The sequence below is a fragment of the Halichoerus grypus genome, chromosome 7 (genome assembly GCF_964656455.1).
Source record: "Halichoerus grypus chromosome 7, mHalGry1.hap1.1, whole genome shotgun sequence".
NCBI lineage: Eukaryota > Metazoa > Chordata > Mammalia > Carnivora > Phocidae > Halichoerus > Halichoerus grypus.
In genome coordinates this window covers 86,950,489-86,976,154 of record NC_135718.1, presented here as the reverse complement: position 1 = coordinate 86,976,154, position 25,666 = coordinate 86,950,489, and the positions used below count along the sequence as shown (strand labels likewise).

The window sequence follows — 25,666 nt, the reverse complement described above, 5'->3', positions numbered from 1 at the left end:
TTATTTTTAAGTAATCTCTACGCCCAACGTGGGGCTTGAACTCACACCCCCGAGATCAGGAGTCATGAGTCACATGCTCCTCTGACTGAACCAGCCAGGCGTCCCTTGGGTATTTTTAACTCAAGCAGTGCTTGGAAGTACTTTGGGCTGCTTTGCTATATAACCTGATGAAAGGAATGTGAGGCAAAAAGCCTCAGGAAAAAGGTGAAATATTTCAAGCTCTAATCAGTTGTTCTGAGAATAATTTCTTGTTAATGGGAAGATTTGCTAGGACAGTGAAGGTATGTGTTGCCAGGTGAAGTGTCTCCACATATTTTTCCCTTCTGTGACTGTTTCTAAATGTCTATACTTTGTGTGAGCTCTCATGCTATTAATGAGGTTTTAGGTTTGCTGGTGCATTGAGAATTGATCTTTGACACTGCAAGTTCAATTTAAGGAGATGGGGGGCTAGCTAAAGAATATGTGCCCTGTGTGTCTGTCATCTGCTAAGTGCCATGGAGCATATGAGTTTGAGATTATCTTGGCTTTTAAGAAATACTTTGTACATTTGTGCTAAGAGAATAGATCTTAAAGAGTTCTTATCACAAGAACAGATATATTTAACTATGTGTGGTGATGAATGTCAACTAGATTTATTGTCACTTTCACCATATATACAAATACTGAATCATATGTACAGCTGAAACTAATATAATGGGGGAAAAGTTTAAGGTCTTAGGGACAGGCAAGAGGGTGTCCAGTCTGTGTGGTATAGTAGTTATTAATGGCTGTACAATAAAATTACAGCAAAACTTCAGTGGTTTAAAACAATACATGTTCATTACCACACGGTGTCTGTGGATCAGGAATCTGGGTACGAGTTGTTCAGCAAGTGCCGTCAAGATGCTGGCCAGGGCTGCAGTCCTGACCCAAGTCACCCCTGGGAAATCTGCTTCTAGGCTTATTCACAGAGTTACTGGTTGGATTCAGTTGCTTGTGGGCTGTTGGATTGAGGGGGTCAGTTCCTTCCTGGGGGGTGGCCTTGTCATGTGGGCCTTCCCCACAAATGGAAGCCACTGTTGCTGTAAATTAACCTTGGAAGTGACATTCCATAACTTTTGCCAAAGAATAGAAGCAGGTCTCTGGGTCCTGCCCAGAGACAGTGGGAGAAGATCACACAAGGGCATGAGTAGCAGGAGGTGGGGGGGCACTGGGAGCCCCCTGTCTGGTCGTTGTTGGAAGGAGGTAAGGAGATGTGAATTGTTTCTCATAGTGTGTAGTTACAGCAGGGGCGGGAAATGTACACGAGCGAGAGATTTTAAAGCCTGAGTTTACAACAAGGAAGCAGTGGGTCGTCAGTAACAACCCAAACAGAAGTCTTATAGAAAGAAAGAAATCAGAGTAGCAGAGTATCTCAAAGGAGAGTACAAAACTTTAATTCTTATTATAACAAGTTAGATTCATTCTAGAAAATATCATCTTTGTTTTCATTATTAATACTGATTTCCTAAAACTTGTGTTAAGATACAACCTTTAACCAAATGCAAGTAAGATTAATAAAATACAGTTTTATTCTTTGATGGACAAAAGATACTTTCTTACATTTTCTTAATAGCTAAAGCTATTATATATTTCTTTTTCATTGTGGCAAAATACACATAACTAAATTTACCATTTTAATCCTTTTTTGGTGTACAGTTCAGTGGCCTTAAGTACATTCACATGATTATGTAACCATCACTGCCATCCATCTCCAGAACTTTGTCATTGTCCCAAACTGAAACTCGACCCATTGAATCACTCCTCACCTGTCACCCCCTCCAGCCCCTGGCAAACACCGATCTCCTTTCTGTCTCTGTGAGTTTGACCGCTCTGGGTGCCTCACATAAATGGCATCACACAATATTTGTCCTTCTGTGTCTTGCTTATTTCACTCAGCATAATGTCCTCAAGGTTCATCCATGTTATAGCAGGTGTCAGGATTTCCTTCCTTTTAAAGACTAATATTCCATTGTATGAACAGTTGACCTTGAACAACATGGGGTTAGGGTGCTCTTCCCTTGCGCAGTCAAAAATCCATGTATAACTTCTGACTCCAAAAAACTTCACTACGATAGCCTCCTGTAGACCGGAAGCCTTACCGATACCATGAACAGTTGATGAGCACATATTCTGTATGTTCTATGAATTGTACACTGTGTTCTCACAATAAAGTAAGCTGGAGAGAAGGAAATGTTGAGGAACTCATAAGGAAGAGAAAACACTTGCAGGACTGCACTGTGTCCATCAGAAATCCACATAACAGTTGAAACCCATGTTCAAGAGTCTGTTGTATCCAGGTTCTCTTCCCTTAGCTTCACGTTAAGTAGAACATGAAGAATAATGTGGGAAGAGTAGAACACTTTGAGGAGGTAGTTTTATGAACTAATGTAATTGATTGTTAGACTCTGTTATTCAAGTAGAGTGGTCGTGAGTCGTTGCTCTGAACCCCACTTCTGCCCCGTCTCAGTTCCCTACGTGTAAGGTGGGGAGGTTGACAAGTATCTACCCAGTAAGGATGGTAAATAGATAAACGAATTAATAAAGGCAAAGCGCATAGGACAGTGTGTGACACTTTGTGATGTATTCATATAGTCATGTTTTTATTAGTGTCATTTTCTCCATAGCACTGGCTCAGTAATTAATGATCTCTGTCACCAAGATGTCTCTGGGTTTTAGTTCTTTGATGATGTAAAGTGATTTGGATTCTTTATGACCTTGACTTTAAGAGGGGATGTGTCAGTCTGTACTAGATACTAGAGAGTAGTATCCTTAGTACATTTTCCCTCCTTGATTTTGTTAGGATTTAAATATTTGTCTATAGATAGTTGTAGAGCACAGTCTCCTGAAGCAGTTGGTTTTAATTTTTAGAAAAATACCATTTGCTTTACTTTGGGTACCTAGTCGTCTTGTGTACCCCGGGGAAGGCAGGAGGGCTTGAATTTGCCTGCGCTCCTTCGCAGCGAGGCCGGGTCTCCTTCCGTGTGCCCAGCCTGAGTTGTGCACTGAGGCAGGCTCCCATCCGGGCTCTTTCCTGTCCTGCTGCTCCCATAATGTCAGCGCAGCTCAGCTTCATTTTCTTCTCTCCCCACAGACTCCTCTAACTCCCGTCCTTGCCTCCTCCTCCCGTGTGGTTCTGAGCACTCCAGAGCTGGGCCTTTTCATTCGCTTTGCCGCTCCTCTCTCTCCAGCTGCACTGTGGACCGAGCCGGGTTCTTCTTGTCGCATTGATAGGATCATGCACGTTCTAGACTTGCTCAAGTAAGAGCTAGTCATAATTAAAGCCAGGTAGTCCATAGGGATTTTGGGGGCTGCCCTCCTTACTTCTGAACACACACAGCTGCATGCAGTGAGTGCCTCCTCAAAGGTACTTTTTCTACATTTTATCCAACTCAATGGTTTCTCCCCATTTTAAGAGATTTTTTTTTCATCCTACAGGATAACCTAACAAATGTGCTGAAACATTTTCTAAAACATGCTGTTTTGCTTTAGATAGACTGATCATTTCCTTTGGTGACTGTGGATCAGTTATTATACTAGATATCATTTGGACTTCACACATGAACATAGATGTTGCGGGATGAAGGGTTTGGTGGTGACACGTTGATGTTTTCCCTTTTTAACTTTAGTATTTCTTAGAAGAGTGGTGTACGCCTGTGTGGTCTTTACGGGAAGTTTTGCCTTTCTACATATGCGGAGCTGCTGCCTCCCAGATGGTTTTCTTGTCTTGCAGAAAACAGATTGTCTGCTGCCCTTCCTTGTGTTTGTGTTTGTCAGCATTCACCTCCTTCCTGGGTCCCTCAGCGGCGCCTGTTACTAGCAGGCAACTTTCCTTCTGAGTCTTGTAAGGTGGTTCTTTTTTTTTCCTGGATGGAATATGAAGGAGAAAAGCTTCATCAGCATTTCATAAATGTGCCCCGTAGTGGAAGCCCTCGAATCCGGTGTGACCTGTCCTGGTTGTGAAGGTTGGGTCACTGAACTCGTTCAAGTTTGGTGTCCTTAAAAATGATTTATGCCTTTAAACGCTTCAATCTCCTTTATAGTATATATGTTAATTCTGTAGCCTTTTACTGGTAAGCTTTACTGTTGGTGTGGTGATGAGAATTCTACATTATTTTTCTTTCCTAAGGCAGGCCCGTGCCTTATCTTGAGTTGCAGCTTTGGTTTCTTAGAAGTGGAGGGAGAACGGAGACGCACACAAAGTCTTCTGACTGTAGACCTCACCAGACCTGGCCGAGCCCTCCACCTTTTATGTGTGGCTCACAGCTCTTCAGTGACTCTAACCTTGGGAGAAACTTTCCAAAACATTGAACCTAATTTCATAGAATTTCTATATACTCACACGGTATCAGTTTAGTAAATTGCACAATCAGAGTGAACACACTCGGTCACAAATGCAGCTGACTCTTGGTAAGTGCACTGGCCAGCTGCTGGGAGCAGAAGAGCGTAGGGCCATGGCTTTTGAGTGCTAATGATGGTGTTATTGATGGGTATTGATGGTTGTCCATTGGGACATTGGAAGTCAGAAAGGGGACTTTCCCCGGCATATTTTGGGGTTCTTACTCAAAGCTGGCAGATAGTCTTTTTACTTCTTGCAGTTACTGTCTCTCACTGCTTTAACCAGTCTTCACGAGGGGAGAAGAAAAGATACAGTGGCAGCCCTGCAGGGGTTTAACATGACGCCAGTGGAGAGGTGATGTGCGGAGTGTGTTGTGAGAACACAGAATGAGTTCTGTTGGGGATGTGGGGCAGGAAAAGCTTTCAAGAAGATGTGACACTTGGGTTTAAAATGTGGGGGACGGCTCAGTATTAGGCAGAAGGTATTTGGGGAAGAGGAAGCGTGCAGATGGGTGGAGGGAAAGGCAAGGGCAGGGTGTGGACATATGGACAAGTATGGCATAATTGTCACTGTGGTGTTGGGGTTTGGAAGGTTTGGAGCACTGACGTGCCCCCAGCACTAGGATGCTGGAATGGTACCCGGCACTCATCAATAAGTATCTGAAAGAAGGATAGGATATTAAGGAAGACAGTGGACCTTGTCTGCCGTGTTTGGAAGCCAGAGTCTATCCTGAAATGAGTCTTTGGACTGTCTTCACCCGGAGAGTGACATGATCCAGTTTGACTTAGAAAAAGGGGGAGGGAGTAAGAGTGCATTTAGAAATACCAGTTAGGAGATTGGTGAAATAATCCAGTAAAAAACTAGGGAGGGCCCAGAGCTTCTGAGCATTGTGACGCAAAGGGGAGGGAGGGAGGGAGGGAGGAAGGAAGGAAGGAAGTCATGGGAAATTAGGATTGGCAGGTTGTGATGACTAGTTGAGGGCCTGGGCAGATGAGGGTGCGGGGGCGGGGGGAGGTTCTGGAATGACCCCTGGGTTTGCAGGGTGGCCGGATCCCACAGTGGTGAACTGAGTGTGATTTGTGATTCTATGAGCGCTTTACACCATATAGAACACGCTATTTATTGTTTACTTCCTATTCGGGAAAAATATGTTTATTATTCCAGTTGGGGTGCATAATCTTTTATAACTAGATGGCCTAGCGCCCGTTCATTCTGTGCCCCAGGCCTGTGCACTATGGGTGTGAGCAGTGTCTGTGGGATTGAACTGAAATCTAACATGGTTTTACTCTAAGTGTCTTTAATGCTGGGAATGTTATAACATTTCAGACCTGAGCAAAAGTTGGTATCAGTGCATAAGACGGAAATCCTATCTTTAAAATTCCCAACTTTCTTGTCTAATTTTATTTAATATTTTATTTTCTGAATTACATCTTAGTTTGTGGAATGACTCAGTATCACAACAGACAAGATGCGAATTCTCCTTCTGAAGGGGGTTGGTAGTATAGTAGAGGTTGTGCAGACCTGGGAAGTTTACCACAGGTGAGCCTCCGTGGGGCAGTAAGTAAATAAAAGAGCAAAATTAGTATCAGGAAGATGAAGTATAGTCAGCCATGTGTACCAATGGCATTTGGTCATAAAGTGAAACTGATTTCGTTCCTGATCTTCACAAAACTACAGTAATTTACTAATTTAATCTCGTGTGCAGTTCCTTTACTGACTCAGAATGTTGAAGAGTCTGACTAGCTGTTTATTTTTTAGACTTGTTATAACACAGATAGAAGGCTGTTTAGAGGATCATAACATTTTTGTCTCTTTTGCTGTGCTTGTTAGATCTGCATTTTCTTAAAACATTTTTTGTTTCTTTTTGACTCTTCAGTAGCTGTGGTACTTAAATCTTGCCTGCCTTCCATTTCACTTTTCCCTGAGAGACTGTGCATATATATATAATTTCAGCAGTTTGCAAGCTCACCCGTTGACTTTCTCAGCTAAAAATCCTAGAGAAAGCTGGAAATTCTTATCAGAAGAACCTGTAAGCTGTCTGTCATCGCTCCATCGCTCGCACACACCTCAGTATGCGGGTGGCTCTGTTGGGACCGAGGCCAGTCTTACTTTAAGGCCCTTGTTAAGTATTTCACTGGGACCAGGGAGAAATGGGGGGAAGTGGCCTACGTAGAGAATTTTAGAGAAAGCTAGTTGTTACATTTACATTTACATTACATTACATGATTTTTATTTTGAAATTTTTAAATTCCAAAGTATCCTCATTTTAGTAAGTTGATGTGGTGTTTCCTCCCTCCTCCATCTCCTCCCTGGCAAGTAGACCAAAATATTGCCATCCAGTTCTATATTGATTCCTGCAGCCTATTTTTGAAGTCTGTGGGTTCATGAAATCCCAAACTGGGAGCCACTGGCCTGTTTTATGCACACCTGTAATCAGAGTTGGTATATGTGTGGTTTTCTTCTCATACCAACCGCCACTTCTTTTTTCCAGTACCAACTGACACTGACTCTCTGGAGTTAGCGTAGCCGCCACAGGTTAAGGGCTCAGTCCCCTGGGACTGGCCCCTCTTCAGGGACCAGCTACTGATGGGGTACTTAGGCTACCCACACATTTAATGCCTAGCTGACCACAAATTCTGATGTTCCTCCCACCTCCCTTCAGGTTCAGTAATTTGCTAGAACAACTCCTAGAACTCAGGAAACTGCTTTGCTTACTGTTACTGTTTTTGTTTGTTTTCAATAAAGGATATAATTTAGGAACAACTGGGTGGAAAAGACACATAGCGCAAAGTATGGGGCAAGCACAGAGCCTCCATGCCCTCAACCGGCTTGCCACCCCGCCAGCCCTGCAGTGTGAGCTCGTTGGGGTGTTTTGATGGAGGGTTCATTATGTAGGCATGATGGAGGACACTATTGCCCATTGGTGAGTGAACCCTATCTCTGGCCCTTCTTCCCTCCTCAGAGGCGAGGGGTAGGGTGGAACTGAAAGTTTCCACCCGCTAAGCATGGCGTGGTATTTCTGGTAGCCAGCCCCCATCTTCAAGCATAGAGCTGTTGATTAGCACACCCGAGACACTCTTACTGCCTGGGAGATCCCAGGGGTTTTAGGATCTCTGTGCCTGGAGCTGGGACAAAGCAGGTAATTTCTATTACAACACAGATGTCTGTCTAGTGAGGAGAGGTCCTCAGATGCTGTGGAATGGAATTGGAAGGACTTGGCTTGCATTTGTCACTGAGGACCCCAGCGGGTGATGCTGTCCCTTCTTGTCTGGGCCTTGCTGTGGCTTCTAGGACGACAGAGTTATTCGGGCATAACCTGTCCCTCACAGCTTGCCACACAGCCTTGTTACTTTTTCTTCTCTTTAATCTTTGGCTTTTCTTTGTGCTTATTGGCTTCGCTTAGAGCTGGGTTTGTATTTTTAGCATCTCATTTTGAAGATTTCTTTTCATCTTCATTAGAAAACTAGTCAACAAATTTTGGCATTTCTGTCCTCTCTTGGCTGCTTGGATGTGTCTCTTTGTCTTTGTTTCTGTGGTGATAGCTTTCCCAGGGAAATGGAAGTGACCAGACATTTGATTGCTAAGTAGTTTGTATGTATCTTGATTAATCAAGGATTAGTTAAAGCTGTTGAGTTAACTGTGTGCTTCACTATTTGGAATGTCTCCAGCAGCCCACTCCAGAGCAATGGTGGAGAAAAATGGAGGAAAAAGTGGGGACAGTATGTCTAACTCTCTTGGTTTTAGATTTCCTATGTGTATTTAAAAGGTTTTTTTGTTTTGTTTTGTTTTGGTTTGGTTTTTTTAGTCATGGAATGACTTAATTTACAGCAAAAGGGGGTTTATTGCTTTGGCTTCTATGATCCCACTGGGACTTCTGGAGGAGACATTGTATTATGAATCTTAGGAGACGTGTCCAAAATACTAATTTTTTTGAAAACTGGAAAATACTGTTTTGTTATTTACGATTAGTAGTAGATTTCTTTCTTGGATGATATGTTGTAAGGGGCACTTTGCCTTAGCTTGTTTCACATAATCTTTGTGTGAGGTCCTGAAAATGCTGTCACTTCACAAGTATTTCTCTTGTGAGTGATGAAGAGATTTCAGCTTCTGTGCTGACAAATGCTCTTTAATCAGGCATTTAGAAATAATTCAAGCTTTTGTCATTAACTTGTTTTTATTCCCAGGACTAGTTTACCAAGAAATTTCAGTGCAACATAAAAATTTAGACAGTACCACTCTATTTCAGTGTGTGTGCTGCACAAATATTGTTACGAGTTAAGTTTTTGTAAAGTTTCTCTGATGGAAAATTAGAAATAATGATGTTCTGAAGTGACTGTGTTGCTCAGTGCTGTGACCCCTGTGGGTCTCCCCTGTTCTTCTGTCATCAAGTCACGTGACAAGAGTAAACCACAGGCTGTTGAGGGATGGGGCAGGAGTGTGAGGAAGAGGAGAGGGCCTGAAAGTGACTTTTTGTTTTTGAGGACATTGGCCAAGAACCCACATGATTAGTTGTTTAAAATCTTTGAGGTTAAAATTGGTAGATGAGTGGTGCTTTTGTTAAGGATGAGGTTGGATGAGCTACTTGGGGGCATCTCCATTAACTTCTGCTTTAAGCATCCGATAAGTCTTCACTGTGGAGATTGTGTTATTTTAGTTGGGTCAGCACAACATATCTGTTTTCTTCTGTTGCTCACTCTTGGTATTTGATTCTTTAAAAAATAAGATATGGTATGAAGTAATAAAATTCAAATCAGCCTTTTTTTTTTTTTTTTTAAAGATTTTATTATTTGACAGAGAGAGATAAAGCAGAGAGCCCGATGCGGGGCTCGATCCCAGGACCCTGGGATCATGACCTGAGCCGAAGGCAGACACTTCACCCACTGAGCCACCCAGGCGCCCCTCAAATCAGTCTTTTTTCCCCTAGTAGTAGTTTAGAATATTTAAAAGATGAACCTAGTACTTAATAGGAAATTAAGATCATCTCTACATTTTATTTCTGTATCTCAGGCTTACTTGGTAACAAATAGTTGAAACAAAGCTGAGATTTAGATTCTAGCATAGAAATAGCCTTTCCTTTAATATTTGTCTATGAAGGTTAGAATTAAAACTCTAGAAGAATCTTTAGAAATTACCTCATTTTTACATGAAGAAATTCAGGACATAGGATGTTGTCTTGCCGAAGTGGAAACAGGGACTTAGTCCCATTGCCACATCCATTGATTGTTAGTGGCCACTCCATATTTCAAGGGGAAGATAGAGCTTATCAAAATTTGTTTTGTAGAACTTGAAGCAAGCCTGATGGTAAAACTACTCTTGCCAGTAAAGAGTGGGTAATCACAGGTCACCAGTATTATAAACAGATGTGCATTTGAACAAATGATGGTTAATTTATACTTGTAGTTGTATTCAGTTTCATGAGCGTGTTAGATACTCAATGTATTCAGTTAGAAAACAGTTCTTGTGTTGCTTTCTCTGTGCTCTTCGTGGATCCGGGCCTCCTATGGTCCCTAATCATACTTCGGTTTTTGGTCTCTTCTCCCCATCAGGCTCTGCCCATAAAGGCAGGAAGCCACTGTCTTTCTTGTTCCAGCACCCAGGAAAGCACTGATTGTTGGCTAACTCTGTATAGCTGTTTGGGAAACTTAGCATATTTCAAGTATCTTAAGTTTGCGTGTTTTATTTTTTGCAGTGAACAGAGTATCTGTCAGGCAAGAGCTGCTGTGATGGTTTATGATGACGCCAACAAGAAGTGGGTACCAGCTGGCGGCTCAGCTGGGTTCAGCAGGGTTCACATATACCACCACACAGGCAACAACACGTTCCGAGTGGTGGGCAGGAAGATTCAGGACCATCAGGTAAGGGTCTGCTAAATCCTTACTGAAAGTTGTCTAGAATCACAAAAGGACGTGTAAAATAGTAAACTGAAGTCGTGTTTTGCCGGTGCACTCAGCATATTCTGTGCGGGAGAACTGGGTACTGGTTTGCCTTCCTAAGGGTGAGGATTTAGAGCTAATTGCACAAAAATATAAGTAAGACTTTAAATTATGAACATGCATGAGGTCTTCTGGCCTGCCAGCTAACTAGGTTTGGGAATCTAAAGTAAATTTAGGACAAACAAAAATGTGAAATACCACTTAAGGAGCAGACTGTATGTTTAAGGAATTGATTTCCTGCCGAAGGTGTGGGGCTAGCGGAAGGAGTTGAAAGTGTAAATAATTTCAGAAAATACTGTTGAATTCATGTATGATAGAAAAATTGTGGTATTAAAGTTGTTGGAATAGTTAGGCTTTTGCAATGCCTATCTAGGATGAAAACCAAGCTTTTATTAATTCCCTGACCTGGATTTCTCAGAAAGGTCACTGAATTTATCAGATGAGTTGATTTCTTGGGCCTTAACAGACCAGGAGCAGTAGATAGAGGAAAATGTAGATGGGGTCTTACTAGCATTAAGTATATGCTAATAGCAGCAAGAACTTCTCTAAAGGACAGCTTTATGAAATACTTTTGGTTCCGATAAGATGGTGGAATCAACCAGTGTTAGCCACATGCAGGAAAAATGGAACAAATTTCCAGCTGAGCCCTTAACTGAAGAAAGACAGGTCTCCACTGGGACACCCTGAGATGTCGTGTGCAGCTGGACACTGCAGCAGCCCTGTGTTTTAGGGTGGTGGTTATGAACTACGAGCACCTAGGGACTCAGGTTCGTCACGGGTGCGTGCGGTGGCTGTGGGCCTGTGAGCGGTCGGGCTCTGAGACCACAGTTTGTGTGCAGGGCGGGGCTCCACCCCAGCCTGCACACCGTCAGCCTGGGAGGCAAAGGCGTGTGTGGCTTTCTGAAAGATGGGAGCCTCCAACTTCATTTACACAACCGTGGTCCGGAAATTAACAGACACTGGTGACCCTCCTGGGACACCTTGCAGAAACGCATGCAGTACGGAGTCGTTCCGCGGATGGAGCAGTTCCCCTGCTTAATGCAAACTGCCCAGCCTGCCCCCCTTCCTGCCTTCGCAGGGTCCCTTCTCCCTCTGTTGGCCACCCTGAACCCCACCCTGCCCTGTTCTTTCCCTCCTCGGTCTCCCCCTCCCACTCTCCGCCCCATTGCTCAGCCCTTCTCTGGTTCCCAGTCTGTGTACCAGGACCCTTCGCTGCTGGTCAGGAATCCAGGTGCTGCAGAGGGCTCTCCCTCCGACACTGTGTCCCCGCATGAGTCAGGCCCAAGACAGATCAGACACTCCCAAAGATGCTATTACAGAGAAGAAAGTGAAGACTGCACAACTTAAACTTGCTAGAAATGGCTCAGCATTTTTAATACAACATGTCAAACCAGTACGATACATTTGGTAAATTTGATGCTTTGGTCATTTCATAGTACTGATTAACGACCCTAAAAGTATCTAAATGTTGGTAGAAAAGAAAATGACTATTTAAAAATAGTTAGATTGAATCGTTATATTGTACACCTGGATATTATTATATTATATAAATATAATGTTATGTATCAGTTATGCCTGAATGAATGAAAAAAATAATTAGAAATATGTCAGGAAATTTTCATATGAAACACTGAAATTTTTATTCATAAGTAAACTATGACTTCTAGGTTTTGATAAATGGAATGTTTCTTGGAATGTTTGGAAATTTAAAAAAAACTTCTAAATAATTTGTGACACTAAGATGAAATCATTATGAAGATTAAAAAATGTTTAGAAAATAAAAGACTTCGACTGGAGTGACAGGATGTTACATGTAGAAACCGGTAAAACATCTAAGCTGCTCTTTGGACAGATCTTCATGGCATGTAATGAGCTTGACCCAAAGAAAGCAGGAGGAAATACTAAAAATAAAAGGAGATATTAAATAAATAAAAAAGAAATGGAAATTATTAACACAAAAGCGTTTCATTGAATGGAAAAATAGGCAGAATCAAACAAAAAATGAAAAGTTACAAATAAACAGTATTAGGATTAAAAAAGATTGTTACAGTTATAGTAAGGAAATCAATTATAATATTATGAACAGCTTTTCTGCTGCTTCCTCTCCCAGTCCCCCTGCTTGTGTTCACTCTCTTGCTATCTCTCTGTCAAATAATTAATAAATAAAAATCTTAAAAAAAATATTATGACCAGCTTTAGCCAAGAAATAGGTCATCTTGTAGAAAATATAATTTACCAAGGCTGGCAGAAAAATAGAAAAACAGACTGACAATCATAAAATATATCAATAATTAATAGTCTGCCCCCAAAATCTAAAAAACAAGGAGGGAGGGTGTCCAGAGCTTTACAAACAAAATCTAAAAACCTTTAAGATATTACCTGTTTTATACAGACGGTTCTAAAGAATAGTATTTTATGAGGCTACTATAATTTTGATACCTGCAACATAGAACAATTTGAGAGAGGAAGATTATAGGCCAGCCTCAGTATGAGCATTGACCTATAGATATAAAAGCCCTCAGTAAGATACTAGCAGACCTAATGCAGCAATCTATATGGAAAAAAATTACCACCTCTTGACCAATACGGTTTGTCTCCATCTCAGTAATGTAAGGCTAGTTTAACATTAGATAATTAATTAATGTAATTTACCAGGAAAAAGCCTATAAAAAAGAGAGAGAGAGAGATTCAGAAAAAGCATTTTATAAAATCCATACATAATAATTTTCAGCACATTTGGCATAAAAATGAATTTTCTTACGCTAATAAGGATGCATAGTATAAACATACATCCAACACCTTACAGGATGGTGTAGTGTTGGAGGGGATTACCATGAGACTCGGGAATTACTTGGGGATTTCAGCTTTAATCATTTGCATTTAGCAGTGCAGAGGGGGAGGTAACCTAGTGATAGGAAGATGAAGGAATCCAAGCTCTACGGTTTGGAAAGGAGGAAACAGAGCTGACCTTATTTCCTGGTGATACAGTTGTCTACATAAAAAATCCCAGGAGCATCTGCAGATGAGATATGAGAACTAATAAGATTGTTGAGCATGTTTGCTGGATAAAAGATCAGTTTATAAAAATCACTAGTATTTTTGTGTACCTAGCAATAAACAATTTGAAAATACAGCTGACCCTTGAACAACATGGGGGTAGGGGTCACCACCTCCTGTGCAGTTGAAAATCCATGTATAACCTTCCACTCCCCCAAAGCTTACCTGCTAATATAGCCTACAGTTCACCGGAAGCCTCACCGATAACATAAATAGTCGATGGACACATTATTTTGTATGTTATATGTATTAGGCATTGTGTTCTTACAATGAAGTGAGCTGGAGAAAAGAAAATGCTATTAAGAAAATCATAAGGAAGAGAACATACATTTATAGCACTGGATTGTTTCAAAAACATGTCCGTATGTAAGTGGACCCATACAGTTTAAACCTGTGTTGTGCAGGTATTTTACAAAGATATGCTAAAGTATCAAAAATGATAATGTACCTAAGAATATATCTGATAAATGATTGACTTCTTTTCTTTTCTTTTCTTTCCTTCTTTCTTAGGGGTGGGAGGGACCGAGGGGGAGAGAGAGAGAGAGAATCCGATGGGGGGTTTGATCTCACAACCCTGAGATCATGACCTGAGCTGAAATCAAGAGTCAGACGCTTAACTAACTGAGCCACCCAGGCGCCCCTAATTGGTTTCCTTTCATTCCAGACCATCTTGTTAACCTTTTTTGATTTTTTTTAAGATTTATTTATTTTAGAGAGAGGAAGCGGAGGGGAGGGGCAGAGGGAAAGGGAGAGAGAGAATCTCAAGCAGACTCCCTGCTGAGCATGGATCCCGACCCGGGGCTCGATACCTGACCCGGAGCTCGATACCCGACCCTGAGATCACAACCTGAGCCTAAACCAAGAGTTGGATGCTTGCCCGGCTGAGCCAGGCACTGCTACCTTGTTACATTTTTTAGTGGTTATCAGTCTGTTTAAAGTGGAAACATGTTTTTATACTTTGTTAAATAATATCTAAATTTTTTGTAGTGAGAGCCATTTAAAAAAAAATCATCCCCCATTTATTTTTCAGATTGAATGCACACATATTACATACATACGTATTAAAATATTCTCCCCCCCTTTTTTTGCTTAACACTTTCTAAGTGCGTATTATGTTCTAAGCACTGTGCTTACATTTGAAAGAAAGCTGCAGTAAAGAAGTTGTTTCAGTTATGGTAAATGTAATTCGCAGCACAGTGCAGCATACAGAAACCGTCATTTTGTTGAGAAGACGGGGAGGGAGGGTCGTGAATGACTTCATAGACAGGATCAGATACTGAGCCAAGAAGACAAGGAAGAGTAGATGCTCAGTGTATGGTTTGCTCTGCTAGGATATGTCTGGAAGTGGGTGAGCACATGGAGGATAGAACATTACCATTCATCCAGACTCAGGCTCATTGGATGGGAAGTATTGAGGGTGATGATCAAGTCCAAATCTGGTGGCATCCCTTGTGGACCTCCAGCAAGCAGTTAGTCTTATGTGAACATATCTGCTTTCCCTTTTACTTTTGTTCTTTGAGGGGTGCCTGGCTGGCTCAGTAGAGTCTGCGACTCTTGATCTCAGGTTCGTGAGTTCAAGCCCCATATTGGGCATGGAGCCTACTTAATAAAATGTAAAAAATAAATAAAAAATTAAGTTTCTTGAGATTATGTACAGTACTGCCTATCCTTGAAAGTTAGAAATGAACGAAGTAGTTGAATCAACACGTTCAATCTCTCCCTGTGGTGGAAGTGAACTAGTGATGTACATAATTTGATTTAAGTAACATTTTCCTCCTCTTTTCTAATATTCTGTTGCTGAACGATTGATAAAGTGAATGTCGCTGTTTTTGCCTGACCTTTTCAGATTATTTGCCAAGCAGGGATATAGATCCACCTTCAAATGGGGCTTATAATTTTCTGATGATGATTTGTGGCCCCCGCTCCGATACGTACAAACATCACATGACAAGAGGCCATCGTTGTTTAAATTGTAAAATATACATCACGTAATATTGACCATTTTACCCGTCTGAGTGTAGAGTTCAGTCGTATTAGGTTCACTCACATGGGTGTGCAACCATCACCACTGTTCATCTTCCTCCCATGCTGAAACTGAACCCGTGAAACAGTCTCTGTTTGCTCTTCCATAGTCCTGGCAACCTTCATTCCACCTGTTGTTTTTAATGAATTTGACTATTGTAGGTATTTCAGATAAGTGGAGTCCGACAGTATTTGTCAGTTTGTGTCTGGAATAATGTCTTTAAGAGGTCATCTTATTTAAAAATAATTTCAAGTTTGGGTATTGGTGGATGAGGTAATAGAGACAGAGCTTCTCTCTGAGAACTAACACAATTGGACAGAATAATAATAAGAGGAAAGTGTTTGGAGTGCCTACATGACAACGAATTACGGGTCCATAATCTGCAAGAAGAGAGAACCAGAGAAGTGAGCCCAGCTTCAGACCTCTATTTACCTAGAGGCACGTCTCAGTTTTGAAGGAGAGGACTAAGCAGAGCTTTTGGCGGATTCCTGGGACTAGCAGAACAAGAACTCGGGAGTTAGAGCCTGCTCATGAGGGAGGGTTTTCTTGGTAAGCCTCGGGCCATGATTCGGGACCCCCAAGCCCCATCCCCTGGGAAGAGGTTTGCCTCAGAATGAGGCTGGTCTTTACGGGAACTGATACCCAGCCTCTAATCACTTCATTCATTCTGGGATTAAGGTGATTTCAGATTGTTAGTTTTCCTAGCTGCTTGCCAGAAGCAAATGGGTGATTCTTCCCTGGAAAAATATAACGTCATTGTAGGCTTCACAATTTCCATACAGTTGTCCACACACAGCGTCTGGCATGAAATCAAAATCACCAGGCCCGTGAGGAGGCAAGAGGGGTGGTAACAGAACAGACCCACTGGGAATCCAGAATTGACTTTAGAGTAACTCTGCTTAACATATTCAAGGAACTAGCACAAGGTTGAGAATTTCAGCAGAGAATAGAAACTTGAAAAAAGAACCACATGGAAATTTCAGAATTGGAAGCTCAGTGCTGTTAACAGTTCGCTAGTGGGTTTTACAGCCAACTAGGGACAGCTAAAGGGAAGCAGTAAACGGAATATAGGTCAGAAGAAAATATTCAGGGGTGCCTGGGTGGCACAGTCAGCTCAGGTTGTGATCTAGGGGTCATGAGATGGAGCCCCGCATCAGGCTCTGTGCTGGGGGTGGAGCCTGCTTAGGATTCTCTCTCTTCCTCTGCCCCCCACCCCAAAAAGAAGAAGAAAATATTCAAACTGAAACTAAGAAATTCTGAGAGAGGAAAAATATGGGCACATAAAAAAACACAGGGAAACAAAAACTAATTCCAGAAGGTATATGCACCCCTATGTTTATGGCAGCAGTATTTACAATAGGCAAAATGTGGAAGTAACCCAAGTGTTTGCTGATAGACACATGGATAAAGAAGATGTGGTGTGTGTACACAAGAGAATATTCCTTGGCCATAAAAAAGAATGAAACCTTGCTGTTTGCAACAACATAGATGGATCTGGAGGTTATGATACTAAATGAAATAAAAGACAAATACCATACGATTTCACTTACATGTGGAATCTAAAAAACAAAAACAGAAAACAGAAATAGATTCATAAATCCAGAGAATAAATGGGGCACTGCCAGAGGGGAGGGATGGGGGGTGGTGAAAAAGATGAAGGGAATTAAGAGAAAAAAGACGATTGTGGATGTAGTGAAAACGCATCCTCTCCTTGGACGCATGAGGAGAGGAGAGACTAGGACAAAAGAAAAACTGAGGTCACGAAAAAGAATTTTCAGAAGTTAACAATAAAACATCAACGTAGAAATGCTGTAAACCTTAAGTGGGATAAATACAGAGAAAACCATATATAAACCCATCATATGAAATCATTATAAACTAAATGCAGTGTGAGACCTGTGAGCAGCCAGTGAAGACAAAACAGCTTGGAGATGCTGCAGCAAATGGTCAGCTGACTTCTCAGTAGAAGCAGCAAAAACTGAGAAGACAGTGGGCTTGAAAGAAAACAAGTGGCCTACGTAATAAAAATCCTCTTCGAAAATGAAGGTGAATTAAAGACATTTTCTGACAGACAAAAATGGAGAGAATTCATCACAAGATCTATATTGAAAGAAATTGAAATTCTGAAATGTGTTCCTCATGATCAGAAGCTTGGAAAGGGCAGAAGGAATAAAAAGTAGCAGCAGGTGTAAATATGGGCAAATCTTCAGTGATCATCTGTTGTATAAAGTAACAGTGAGGTGTTGATGCATGTCATACTCTCTAGGGCAGTGAAAGCTTGTATAACTAGCAAGCTAGTAGAAGGGTAATAATAATACACTCTTAAAGAAGGTGGGATGGAGGGGTGCCTGGGTGGCTCAGTTGGTTAAACGACTGCCTTCGGCTCAGGTCATGATCCTGGAGTCCCGGGATCGAGTCCCGCATCGGGCTCCCTGCTCAGCAGGGAGTCTGCTTCTCCCTCTGACCCTCCCCCCTCTCATGTGCTCTCTCTCTCTCTCTCTCTCTCTCTCTCTCAAATAAATAAATAAATAAATCTTCAAAAAAAAAAAGAAGGTGGGATGGAGTTAGGCCCAAATTCGTATATAATTTACATGAAACATAATAAATGGACTGAACCCTCCAGTGAAAAGCGGAGACAGGCAGATTGTGTAAGTCATGCAGAATTAATAATCTGAATATAAAACTGTAGCTGCACACTAGGAATTGAGGCTAGCCACAGCAACAGTGAAGAACGACAGAGGAAGGACGACATACTCTAGTGGCAGTCAAGGTTTAGGATAGAGCTACGGTAATTAAGACACTGTGATGTTGGCTCAGAGATAGGCATGTTGACCAGTAGAACAAAACAGAGCCATCTAGACACTTGATTTATGAAAAAAGTAAGCCTGCAGCATAGTTAATAGATCATGCTGGATTGATTGGATGGCCATATTGAAATGAAAAGGAAACTCGAACCTTATTTCACACCAGAGGCTAAACTTTCCAGGTGGATTAGGAGATGTAACTATGAAAGTAAAACAGTAAAGCTCCTAAAATAATATGGGATAATATTTTTGTGGTCTTGGAATTGAGAAGCACTTTTTAAACAAGTTACAAAAAGCATTAACCATGAAAGGAAAAGATCACTACTTTGGACTGAATAAAAGTTAAGAACTTGTATTCATCAGAAGACACCGTTCAGGGAGTGACAAGGCAGGCTGCACCCTGGGAGAAGGTATTTGCAGCCTGGATAACCCGCGGTGGGGTCCTATCCAGAATGTATAAAGTACTCTTCCAAATCAGCAGAGAAAAAGATGGACAGCTCAGTAGAAAAACAGGCAAGAGATTTAATTTAAGCAGGTGTTCATAGAAGATATCCACATAACCGTTAGAACATGGAACAGTACTAAATCTCATTAGTAATCAGGGATATATGCAACTGGAACCACAGTGGTATGGTACTCATACCTACCAGAAGTGCTCAGATAAAGGCAGACAATTGCAGTTGTAATGTTGTATGTGTGCTTATGCAAGCTGTTGTATGCTGCCATGGAAGTGAAAATTGATAGAACCAATTTGCAAAGCTACTTGGAGTTGTCTGCTGAAGTTGAGCATGTCTTTGGCCTGTGACAACTCCACTCCTGGGTATACGCTCAACAGAATGGGTGCCCATGTGCAGCAGAAAACATTTAGTAGGATGTTCATAACCAGTGTTTTTAATAGCGCCAAACTGCAAACAATGCAAATGTTCATGAATGGGAGGATGGGTAAATAAGCGTGGTTGGTACGATGGAACACCACAGAGCGGTGAAAAAGAATAAACCAGAGCTGCGTGCAACGGAGAGCTGACTCCCACGAACAGTCCTGAGGAACGGAGAGCAGGCCCTGACAGTAGGTATCGTGTAGCTCCGCTTACGTAAATTCAGAAGCCCAAGAACAGATCTGTGATGCTAGAACTGTGGCTGGCGCCTGTGGGGAGGTGAAGGACTTACAAAGGAAGTTTCTGGTGTTAACATTCCTTTTTCTGCATCAGGATTTTGGCTGTGTGGGACCGTTCACTGCTTATGTTTTATATGTTTTCTGCATGTACAGTACTTCAATAAGCAGGTTAAAATATATTTAATGAGGGTGTAGATTTTTTTTTTTTTTTGTTCTGTTGATTTACTGTTTTAAGGCCAGACCTTTGTAACATCAGACAGCTTACCTTCCATCAGACTGTTATTTCTGCTGGCTGATTTTACCCGAGAGAATGGTTTTTAACCTTTTTTTTTTTTTTTGCCAAGGCCCGTGAGGAACAGGTTTGAATGAGTACATCCAGTCAGGGTTTGTTGATTCTGCTGAGTATTAGGTTGACTCCGTGAGGCATCCCTGTCTTTCAGGTGGTGATAAATTGTGCCATCCCTAAGGGGTTGAAGTACAATCAGGCTACGCAGACCTTCCACCAGTGGCGAGATGCTCGACAGGTGTATGGCCTCAACTTTGGCAGCAAGGAGGATGCCAATGTCTTCGCAAGTGCCATGATGCATGCCTTAGAGGTGTTGAATTCCCAGGAAACAGGTACGGTGTTTGGGTTTACTTGTTTTCTCGAAGTGCCATGTATATGTGAATGTGAAATATATTTGAAGTTAATTCTTGAGTTTCAAAACAAAGCTTTGGTTTGTTGACGATAAACATACGGTCTAGAAGGATAATTTCATGAGATTGGTTAGTCAATTTTTAACCCTCTCTTTTGAAGATAGTTATGCTCCTCCTCTAGAACCTCAGCTTTTCTTGCATGATGTGAGGCTCAGAGGATATGCAGTGGATAGAAGTTATGTGTATGTATCATCTTGCCCTTGTACGAAGAAACACATGTTTTCTGAAACATGTTTTTTAAGTCACTACCGAGCCCATGAATTTCAAGTAGGACTGGATTCCCTTCCTCCACGTTCATAGAACTTGATCCTGAAAGTTGTTTAAAGATTTTAGGAGTGCCCTCAGGTGGTACGAGCCATGAATTGCATCTCCTCCTACACTGCATGGTGGTTAAAAAGAGAAGCAGAAATAATTCACTGTTTAAGAACCCAGGATTTAAATCTGTGTATGCATCAGAGATGAACTGTGTTTTAGTTTTGGTTCACAAGATTGAAGAGGAAAAATGCCAATGTGTGGTGAACTCTTTGGGGAGAGATAGATTTTATATTCTAAAAATAAGTTATATGTAAAACAGTGTAAATGTGATTTCTCTTGCTTTTGTTGCGTACTTAGTAGTGATGTTGAATATACAAATGTGCCATAAGCAAAATGTATTTATATATTTTAAGAGGAGAGAGAGAGTAATTTTTGATATTTTGTTGAAGGTATAGAGTTTCAAAACCTGTTATAGATATGTTAAATTTTTATACTGTGTCTTATTCTAAGAAGGGTTGAAACATCTAGCTCGTGGGTTAGTCTATTTCAGATACGAATTTCAGAGTAAGAAGACATTTTGGAATCTTGCCGAAACCACCTTTTTATGCCTGTAGATGTTTTATATGAGCTCTTTTGAGGAAATTAAGATTTCTGTAAAGCATTGGTACATAGCTCTTACATCTTACCTGTTTTGAGAAACCTCTGGAGCTCCTGGTTTGTCAGTAAGTCCAGAGGGTAGCAGAGAGAAGCCCTCGGGTGTGCACCGTCTCAGGTGTAGATGCTCTGAATGCCCACATGTCCGTCTCTTATCGGCCTTCTGCTGCAGGGGTAGAATGCCCCCTTGTCGTGGTCTCACCATAGCAGAGAAACTAGAATCGTGGCTCTTAATACCCTACGAAGAGGCCAACTGCACACCAAATAATGAAAGACCCAAAGTGTAGAGGCTGTACGTAGGACACTGACATTTTGGCTTCCCCATATTTGAAATGAACTAGCATTTTTATTTCTAAACCTTCAAAAGAGTGTCCATGGATAATATTAGGAACTAAATGTTACTAAAGTGGTTAAAATGATTATTTCTTATCTTGTCATCAATTTGTTTTTAACCCAATGGAAAGGATTGTTTTTATCAGTGTGTAGTCCTGTAGTTTGTTTTCAGAATGCAAATGCTAATGTTTTTTCTTCTGATATCCATCTTTTGAAATATTAATGAGTCTTAGTGTGGAGAGGCTACGTTACATTCTCTTGTAATTTTCGCATTCTAGAAAGTTTGGCAAGTGGGAAACTCGCCCATCCTCTTACTAGCTACGAGCATTTTGGTAAGGCAAAAAAATTTAATAGAGTCTTCTTAGATGATCTCGAAATTTGTTCTTTTCTGTGTCACAGCCTGGGCCTGTCATGCCGTGGGCCGAGGGGAGGGGGACAGTGGTGGAAAAGGGGGCCCGACTTAACCATCTCCCTGCAGAGAGGCTTTGGTTTTTAGCAATTTCATCAGAGAAAACAAAGCACGGGAAATGATTTATTTAGAAAATGACTTTTCTCCTAAATTACTGTAGTTAAGCACTAATTTCTGATCTTTGACGGTATTAACTGGCTTGGAAGTGGATGCACAGGAGGATTTGGGTGCTGAGAATCAGAAGGGTAGAGTTTTCTCTGTAGATCTCCACAGTGGGACACAGTGTCCTCCCCTCCCACCCCCTGGATTATTTAGTGGCCCGTCCGTCCACCTGAACAAACGTACCCAGTGATGTCGCCTCTCATCTTGAGTGCACCTTCCCTTTCCACAGCCGTTTGCTGTGGGTTCACAGCCTGTTTCTTGCTGAAACCATCTATTGTCTTCCTGCCAGAGCCACGTTGAAAAAGCTTAACTTGGTGTCCCCTCCCTAAGCAAACAGTATACCCAATGAACCTCTGATCAGAAGCAACAGAAACAAACATTCCCAAAGGTGAAGTGACTGCAGACATCGGTCTTTCCTGCTGCCTAGTGATTTGCCATGTTTTAAAACCATTTTTTCATATTGAATACTTCTGTTCATTTTGTTTTGTTGTTTTTTTAGCTGTTAATATGGTTATTACCCACTGAATGTTGGTTTATCCTTCTGAGTGATTTTCAGGTTTTTTTGAAGTTATGCACACCTTTGTTCAAACAGAATCGTCTTGAGAATCTCAGTGCCTTCACAGAGAAAACCGTAGCGCCGCTCTGATGTGGGGGTCAGAGCCCAGGGCCACCGAGGCACCATGCGGCTCTCTAGGGCAGGGTCTGAAGTTACTAGCCGGTCTCTTTTGCCAAAACCCATAATCGCACTGTTCTCCTTTCCCCTCTCCCTTGTCCCTGAGTTCTCTAAACCCTCAAAAATTTTTTTAAATGAAGAAAAACCTACTTTCTTTGGGGCTATTCATACTGACCTATAAGGTGCTCTGTGTGTGTGTGAGATTTCCATCTCTTTTATGAAAAGGGAGGGTGGCAGGAATGTTTTCCTTTATTTTGTTTTTAACTTGGTGTGCAATTATCTAATATACTGGAAAGTACAGGAGGTGCTAAATACAGCAAGTTATATTTGGAATTTAAAAAACACAAATCACATGTTCTAACATTCTTGAAAAAGAGTTGAATTAGCCTTCGTTCTTCTATACCAAATGCTACAGTTTATCTCTTCCCTTTCTCTAATGATAGACTTGATTTTAAACACGTTCAGATCGCATTATCCAGACTGATATTTTTTATTCCTGTGTTGTTTGTCAAGTACATTTATAGCAGTTTTGCAGATAATAGTTGTGGATTATATAAAATGTAAAGTTAGTCCTTGTGATGATTAGTGGAGGTAAATTTGCACAATTTGTTTTTGAGGAAGGTTCGGGGCATTTGAAAATAGGAAATAATTTTTTAAATTCACTTTTTAAAAAGGAAAATCATATGCATAGCCAGTAAGTATATTCTGCTTTTGTTCTTCTCGACCAAGATTAAGCATACATTTGTAGAAGGAAACCTTTAAATATTCTACCATTAACTAAGACTGCTTTTGCTAGATTTTTATAGCTATTGAAGATGAGAACACAATGGGATTCTTATGTTTAAATTTTTTTTTTAGATTTTAAAAATATTTTTATATAGAGATTCCATTAATTTTTTTCTTACTGGAAATTTGGTCTGATACACATTTCAGTATGAGCATTTATATGAATTTTATCTCTGCATTTTTTAATCTCTTGGAGATATGTTTTGGAATTAATTGGATTTTAGAAATCTCAGAAAGTTTCTAGAAATACCTTCAGTCAACAGTGACATTGATTTCTCAGCCCTGCAGATGGCACATTTCATGGGACCAATACTGAGGTCCTCTCACAGACGCCATCAGCTATGTTTGGAGCGTAGGCCCTGTGTCAGGCCCAGGGAATAATGGCAGCCGGCGCAGGCCTGCGCCTTGCCCTGTGGGCTTTCAGTGGGGCAGGAGCTGCTGGAAACAAGATCAGCACGCTAGGGTACAGTGTGTGAGAGGCTGTGAGTGAGGTCTGCACAAAGGCCTGGGGAGAACCAACGGAAACTCCGGGGTCCAGGGGACATTCGAACGGCAGATGATGTCAGAGGTACGATTTGAAGAAAGCATAGGCCTCAGCCGTGGTAGGAGAACATTCTAGACAGGCTGAGAGGTGGTGTTGTGGCCTGGGTGTGGGAATTTACAGAGGAGGGAAATCTGAGAGAGAAGGTGGGGAAGGCGGGGAAGGGCCCGGTGTCCTGCTGAGGGCTCTGCGTGGCCCGGCGCTGGGCTGGGGAGACGCCGCCTGTGAGGGGGGCCGGGTGCGTGTTTCTGTGAGCAGGTGTGTGCCGTCGGACGGAGGTGATGGGCCGGTGAGTGTGCACCCCAGGCCTGGCCTGGTTAGGGTGCTGTTGTGATGCTGTGGGTGAGAAAAGTGGCGCCCCAAAATGAAACCCTCACGGCCAGGAGAGGAGCAGAGAGAGGAGGAGGTGACACCTTTCCTTCCTGCTGTTGTATCCTGCTCCATAGGCAGGAACAATGATCTGTTTATTAGGTACCTGCTGAATGCCAGGCCCTTACTGGGCACGCGTATTACTGACGATCTTTATAATAACCCTGCAGGGTTGCGGGTGTCGTCCTTCCCTTGGAGATGAGAGTGCAGCTTATAGAAGGTCACGGGACCTGCCCTGGGTTAGACCACTGCATGAGATCGCGTTTAAGATCTGTGTCGGTGACATGGGATGAGCAGGCCCGGAAGGAGGCAGGGGTGCCGTAAGGTGATTACGGATGTGTCCCTCCAGCCACTGGTCATCGTCCAGGCTACCGGCCAAGATGGCGTTAGCCAGAGCAGGAGAGGAGAGGGTGCGGTTCTGGGCCCTGGGTTACGGATCTGATTCTGGACACACTGCATCTGGAGCACTTTATTTATTTTTTATTTTTTATTTTATTTTATTTTATTTTTAAAGATTTTATTTATTTATTTGACAGAGAGACAGCAAGAGAGGGAGCACAAACGGGGGAGTGGGAGAGGGAGGAGCAGGCTTCCCACGGAGCACGGAGCCCGATGCGGGGCTTGATCTCAGGATCCTGGGATCATGACCTGAGCCGAAGGCAGACACTTAACGACTGAGCCACCCAGGCACCCTATTTTTTATTTTTTTAAGATTATTTATTTGTGAGAGAGAGAGGGTGGGGCAGGCAGGCAGGCAGAGGGAGAAGCAGACTTCCCGCTGAGCAGGGAGCCCGATGTGGGACTTGATCCTGGGATCCTGAGATCATGACCTGAGCCAAAGGTAGACACTTAACCAACTGAGCCACCCAGGCGTCCCTTGGAGCACTTTCTTAATTCTCTCATAAAATCATACGAAATTGGACCTCAGAAGAATCCCAGAGGTCATCTTGGACAGTATTTTTCACTGAGTTTTCCTCAATCAACTTATCTTACTGAAATAACTTTTTGAGACAGACGAAATGTTAGCTGCTCATCAGGATGCAGTGAGTAACAGGTTTGGGGGTCAGGTGGGTGGGACAGTCTTTTTGTGGGTACGGTCACGTACTGCTTTTATACTTACCTCTTCCGCACCTTCCCCCACTTGTAAATTCACAGTCTTCACAGGAACGTGAGGTTGATCTGCAGGAGCTGTGTCCCCAGTGTCCAGTTACAAAGATCAGCAGGACAGATGGGACTTCCCTTGAGTCATACACCTGGAGGGGGAGGCACAGCTGGAGTTGGGGATTCTGGCCCTGAGGCCATTTCTCTGCTTTTCAAATCAACATCTTCAAAGCACATTTTTATGTATGTATGTATGTACAAAAAGGTGCTTTTATTATAGCACGGGGACAGGACCTGTGGGCAGACAGAGCTGTGCTGGGATTGTGAGGGGTAACTGATGGGGGTTAGGGATGAAGTAAGTCTCTAAGGAATTTGTGTATGCTGAGAGCAAGGTCTCCA

General features: G+C 42.1%; 1 protein-coding gene across 12 annotated transcripts in view; it reads left to right on the top strand.

Annotated features, from left to right (window-relative positions):
* The window catches only part of ENAH (ENAH actin regulator), a 136,208-nt gene that overhangs the window by 55,922 nt on the left and 54,620 nt on the right, over window positions 1-25,666 (top strand). For 11 of the 12 annotated variants that reach the window (XM_078077842.1, XM_078077839.1, XM_078077841.1 and 8 more), the window contains exons 2-3: window positions 10,047-10,212; window positions 19,729-19,906. In XM_078077842.1, coding sequence (XP_077933968.1) covers window positions 10,047-10,212; window positions 19,729-19,906 — 344 coding nt within the window. Of the gene's footprint in view, window positions 1-7,245; window positions 7,281-10,046; window positions 10,213-19,728; window positions 19,907-25,666 lie in introns of those variants that run through there. The other variant, XM_078077840.1, reaches the window with a different exon arrangement.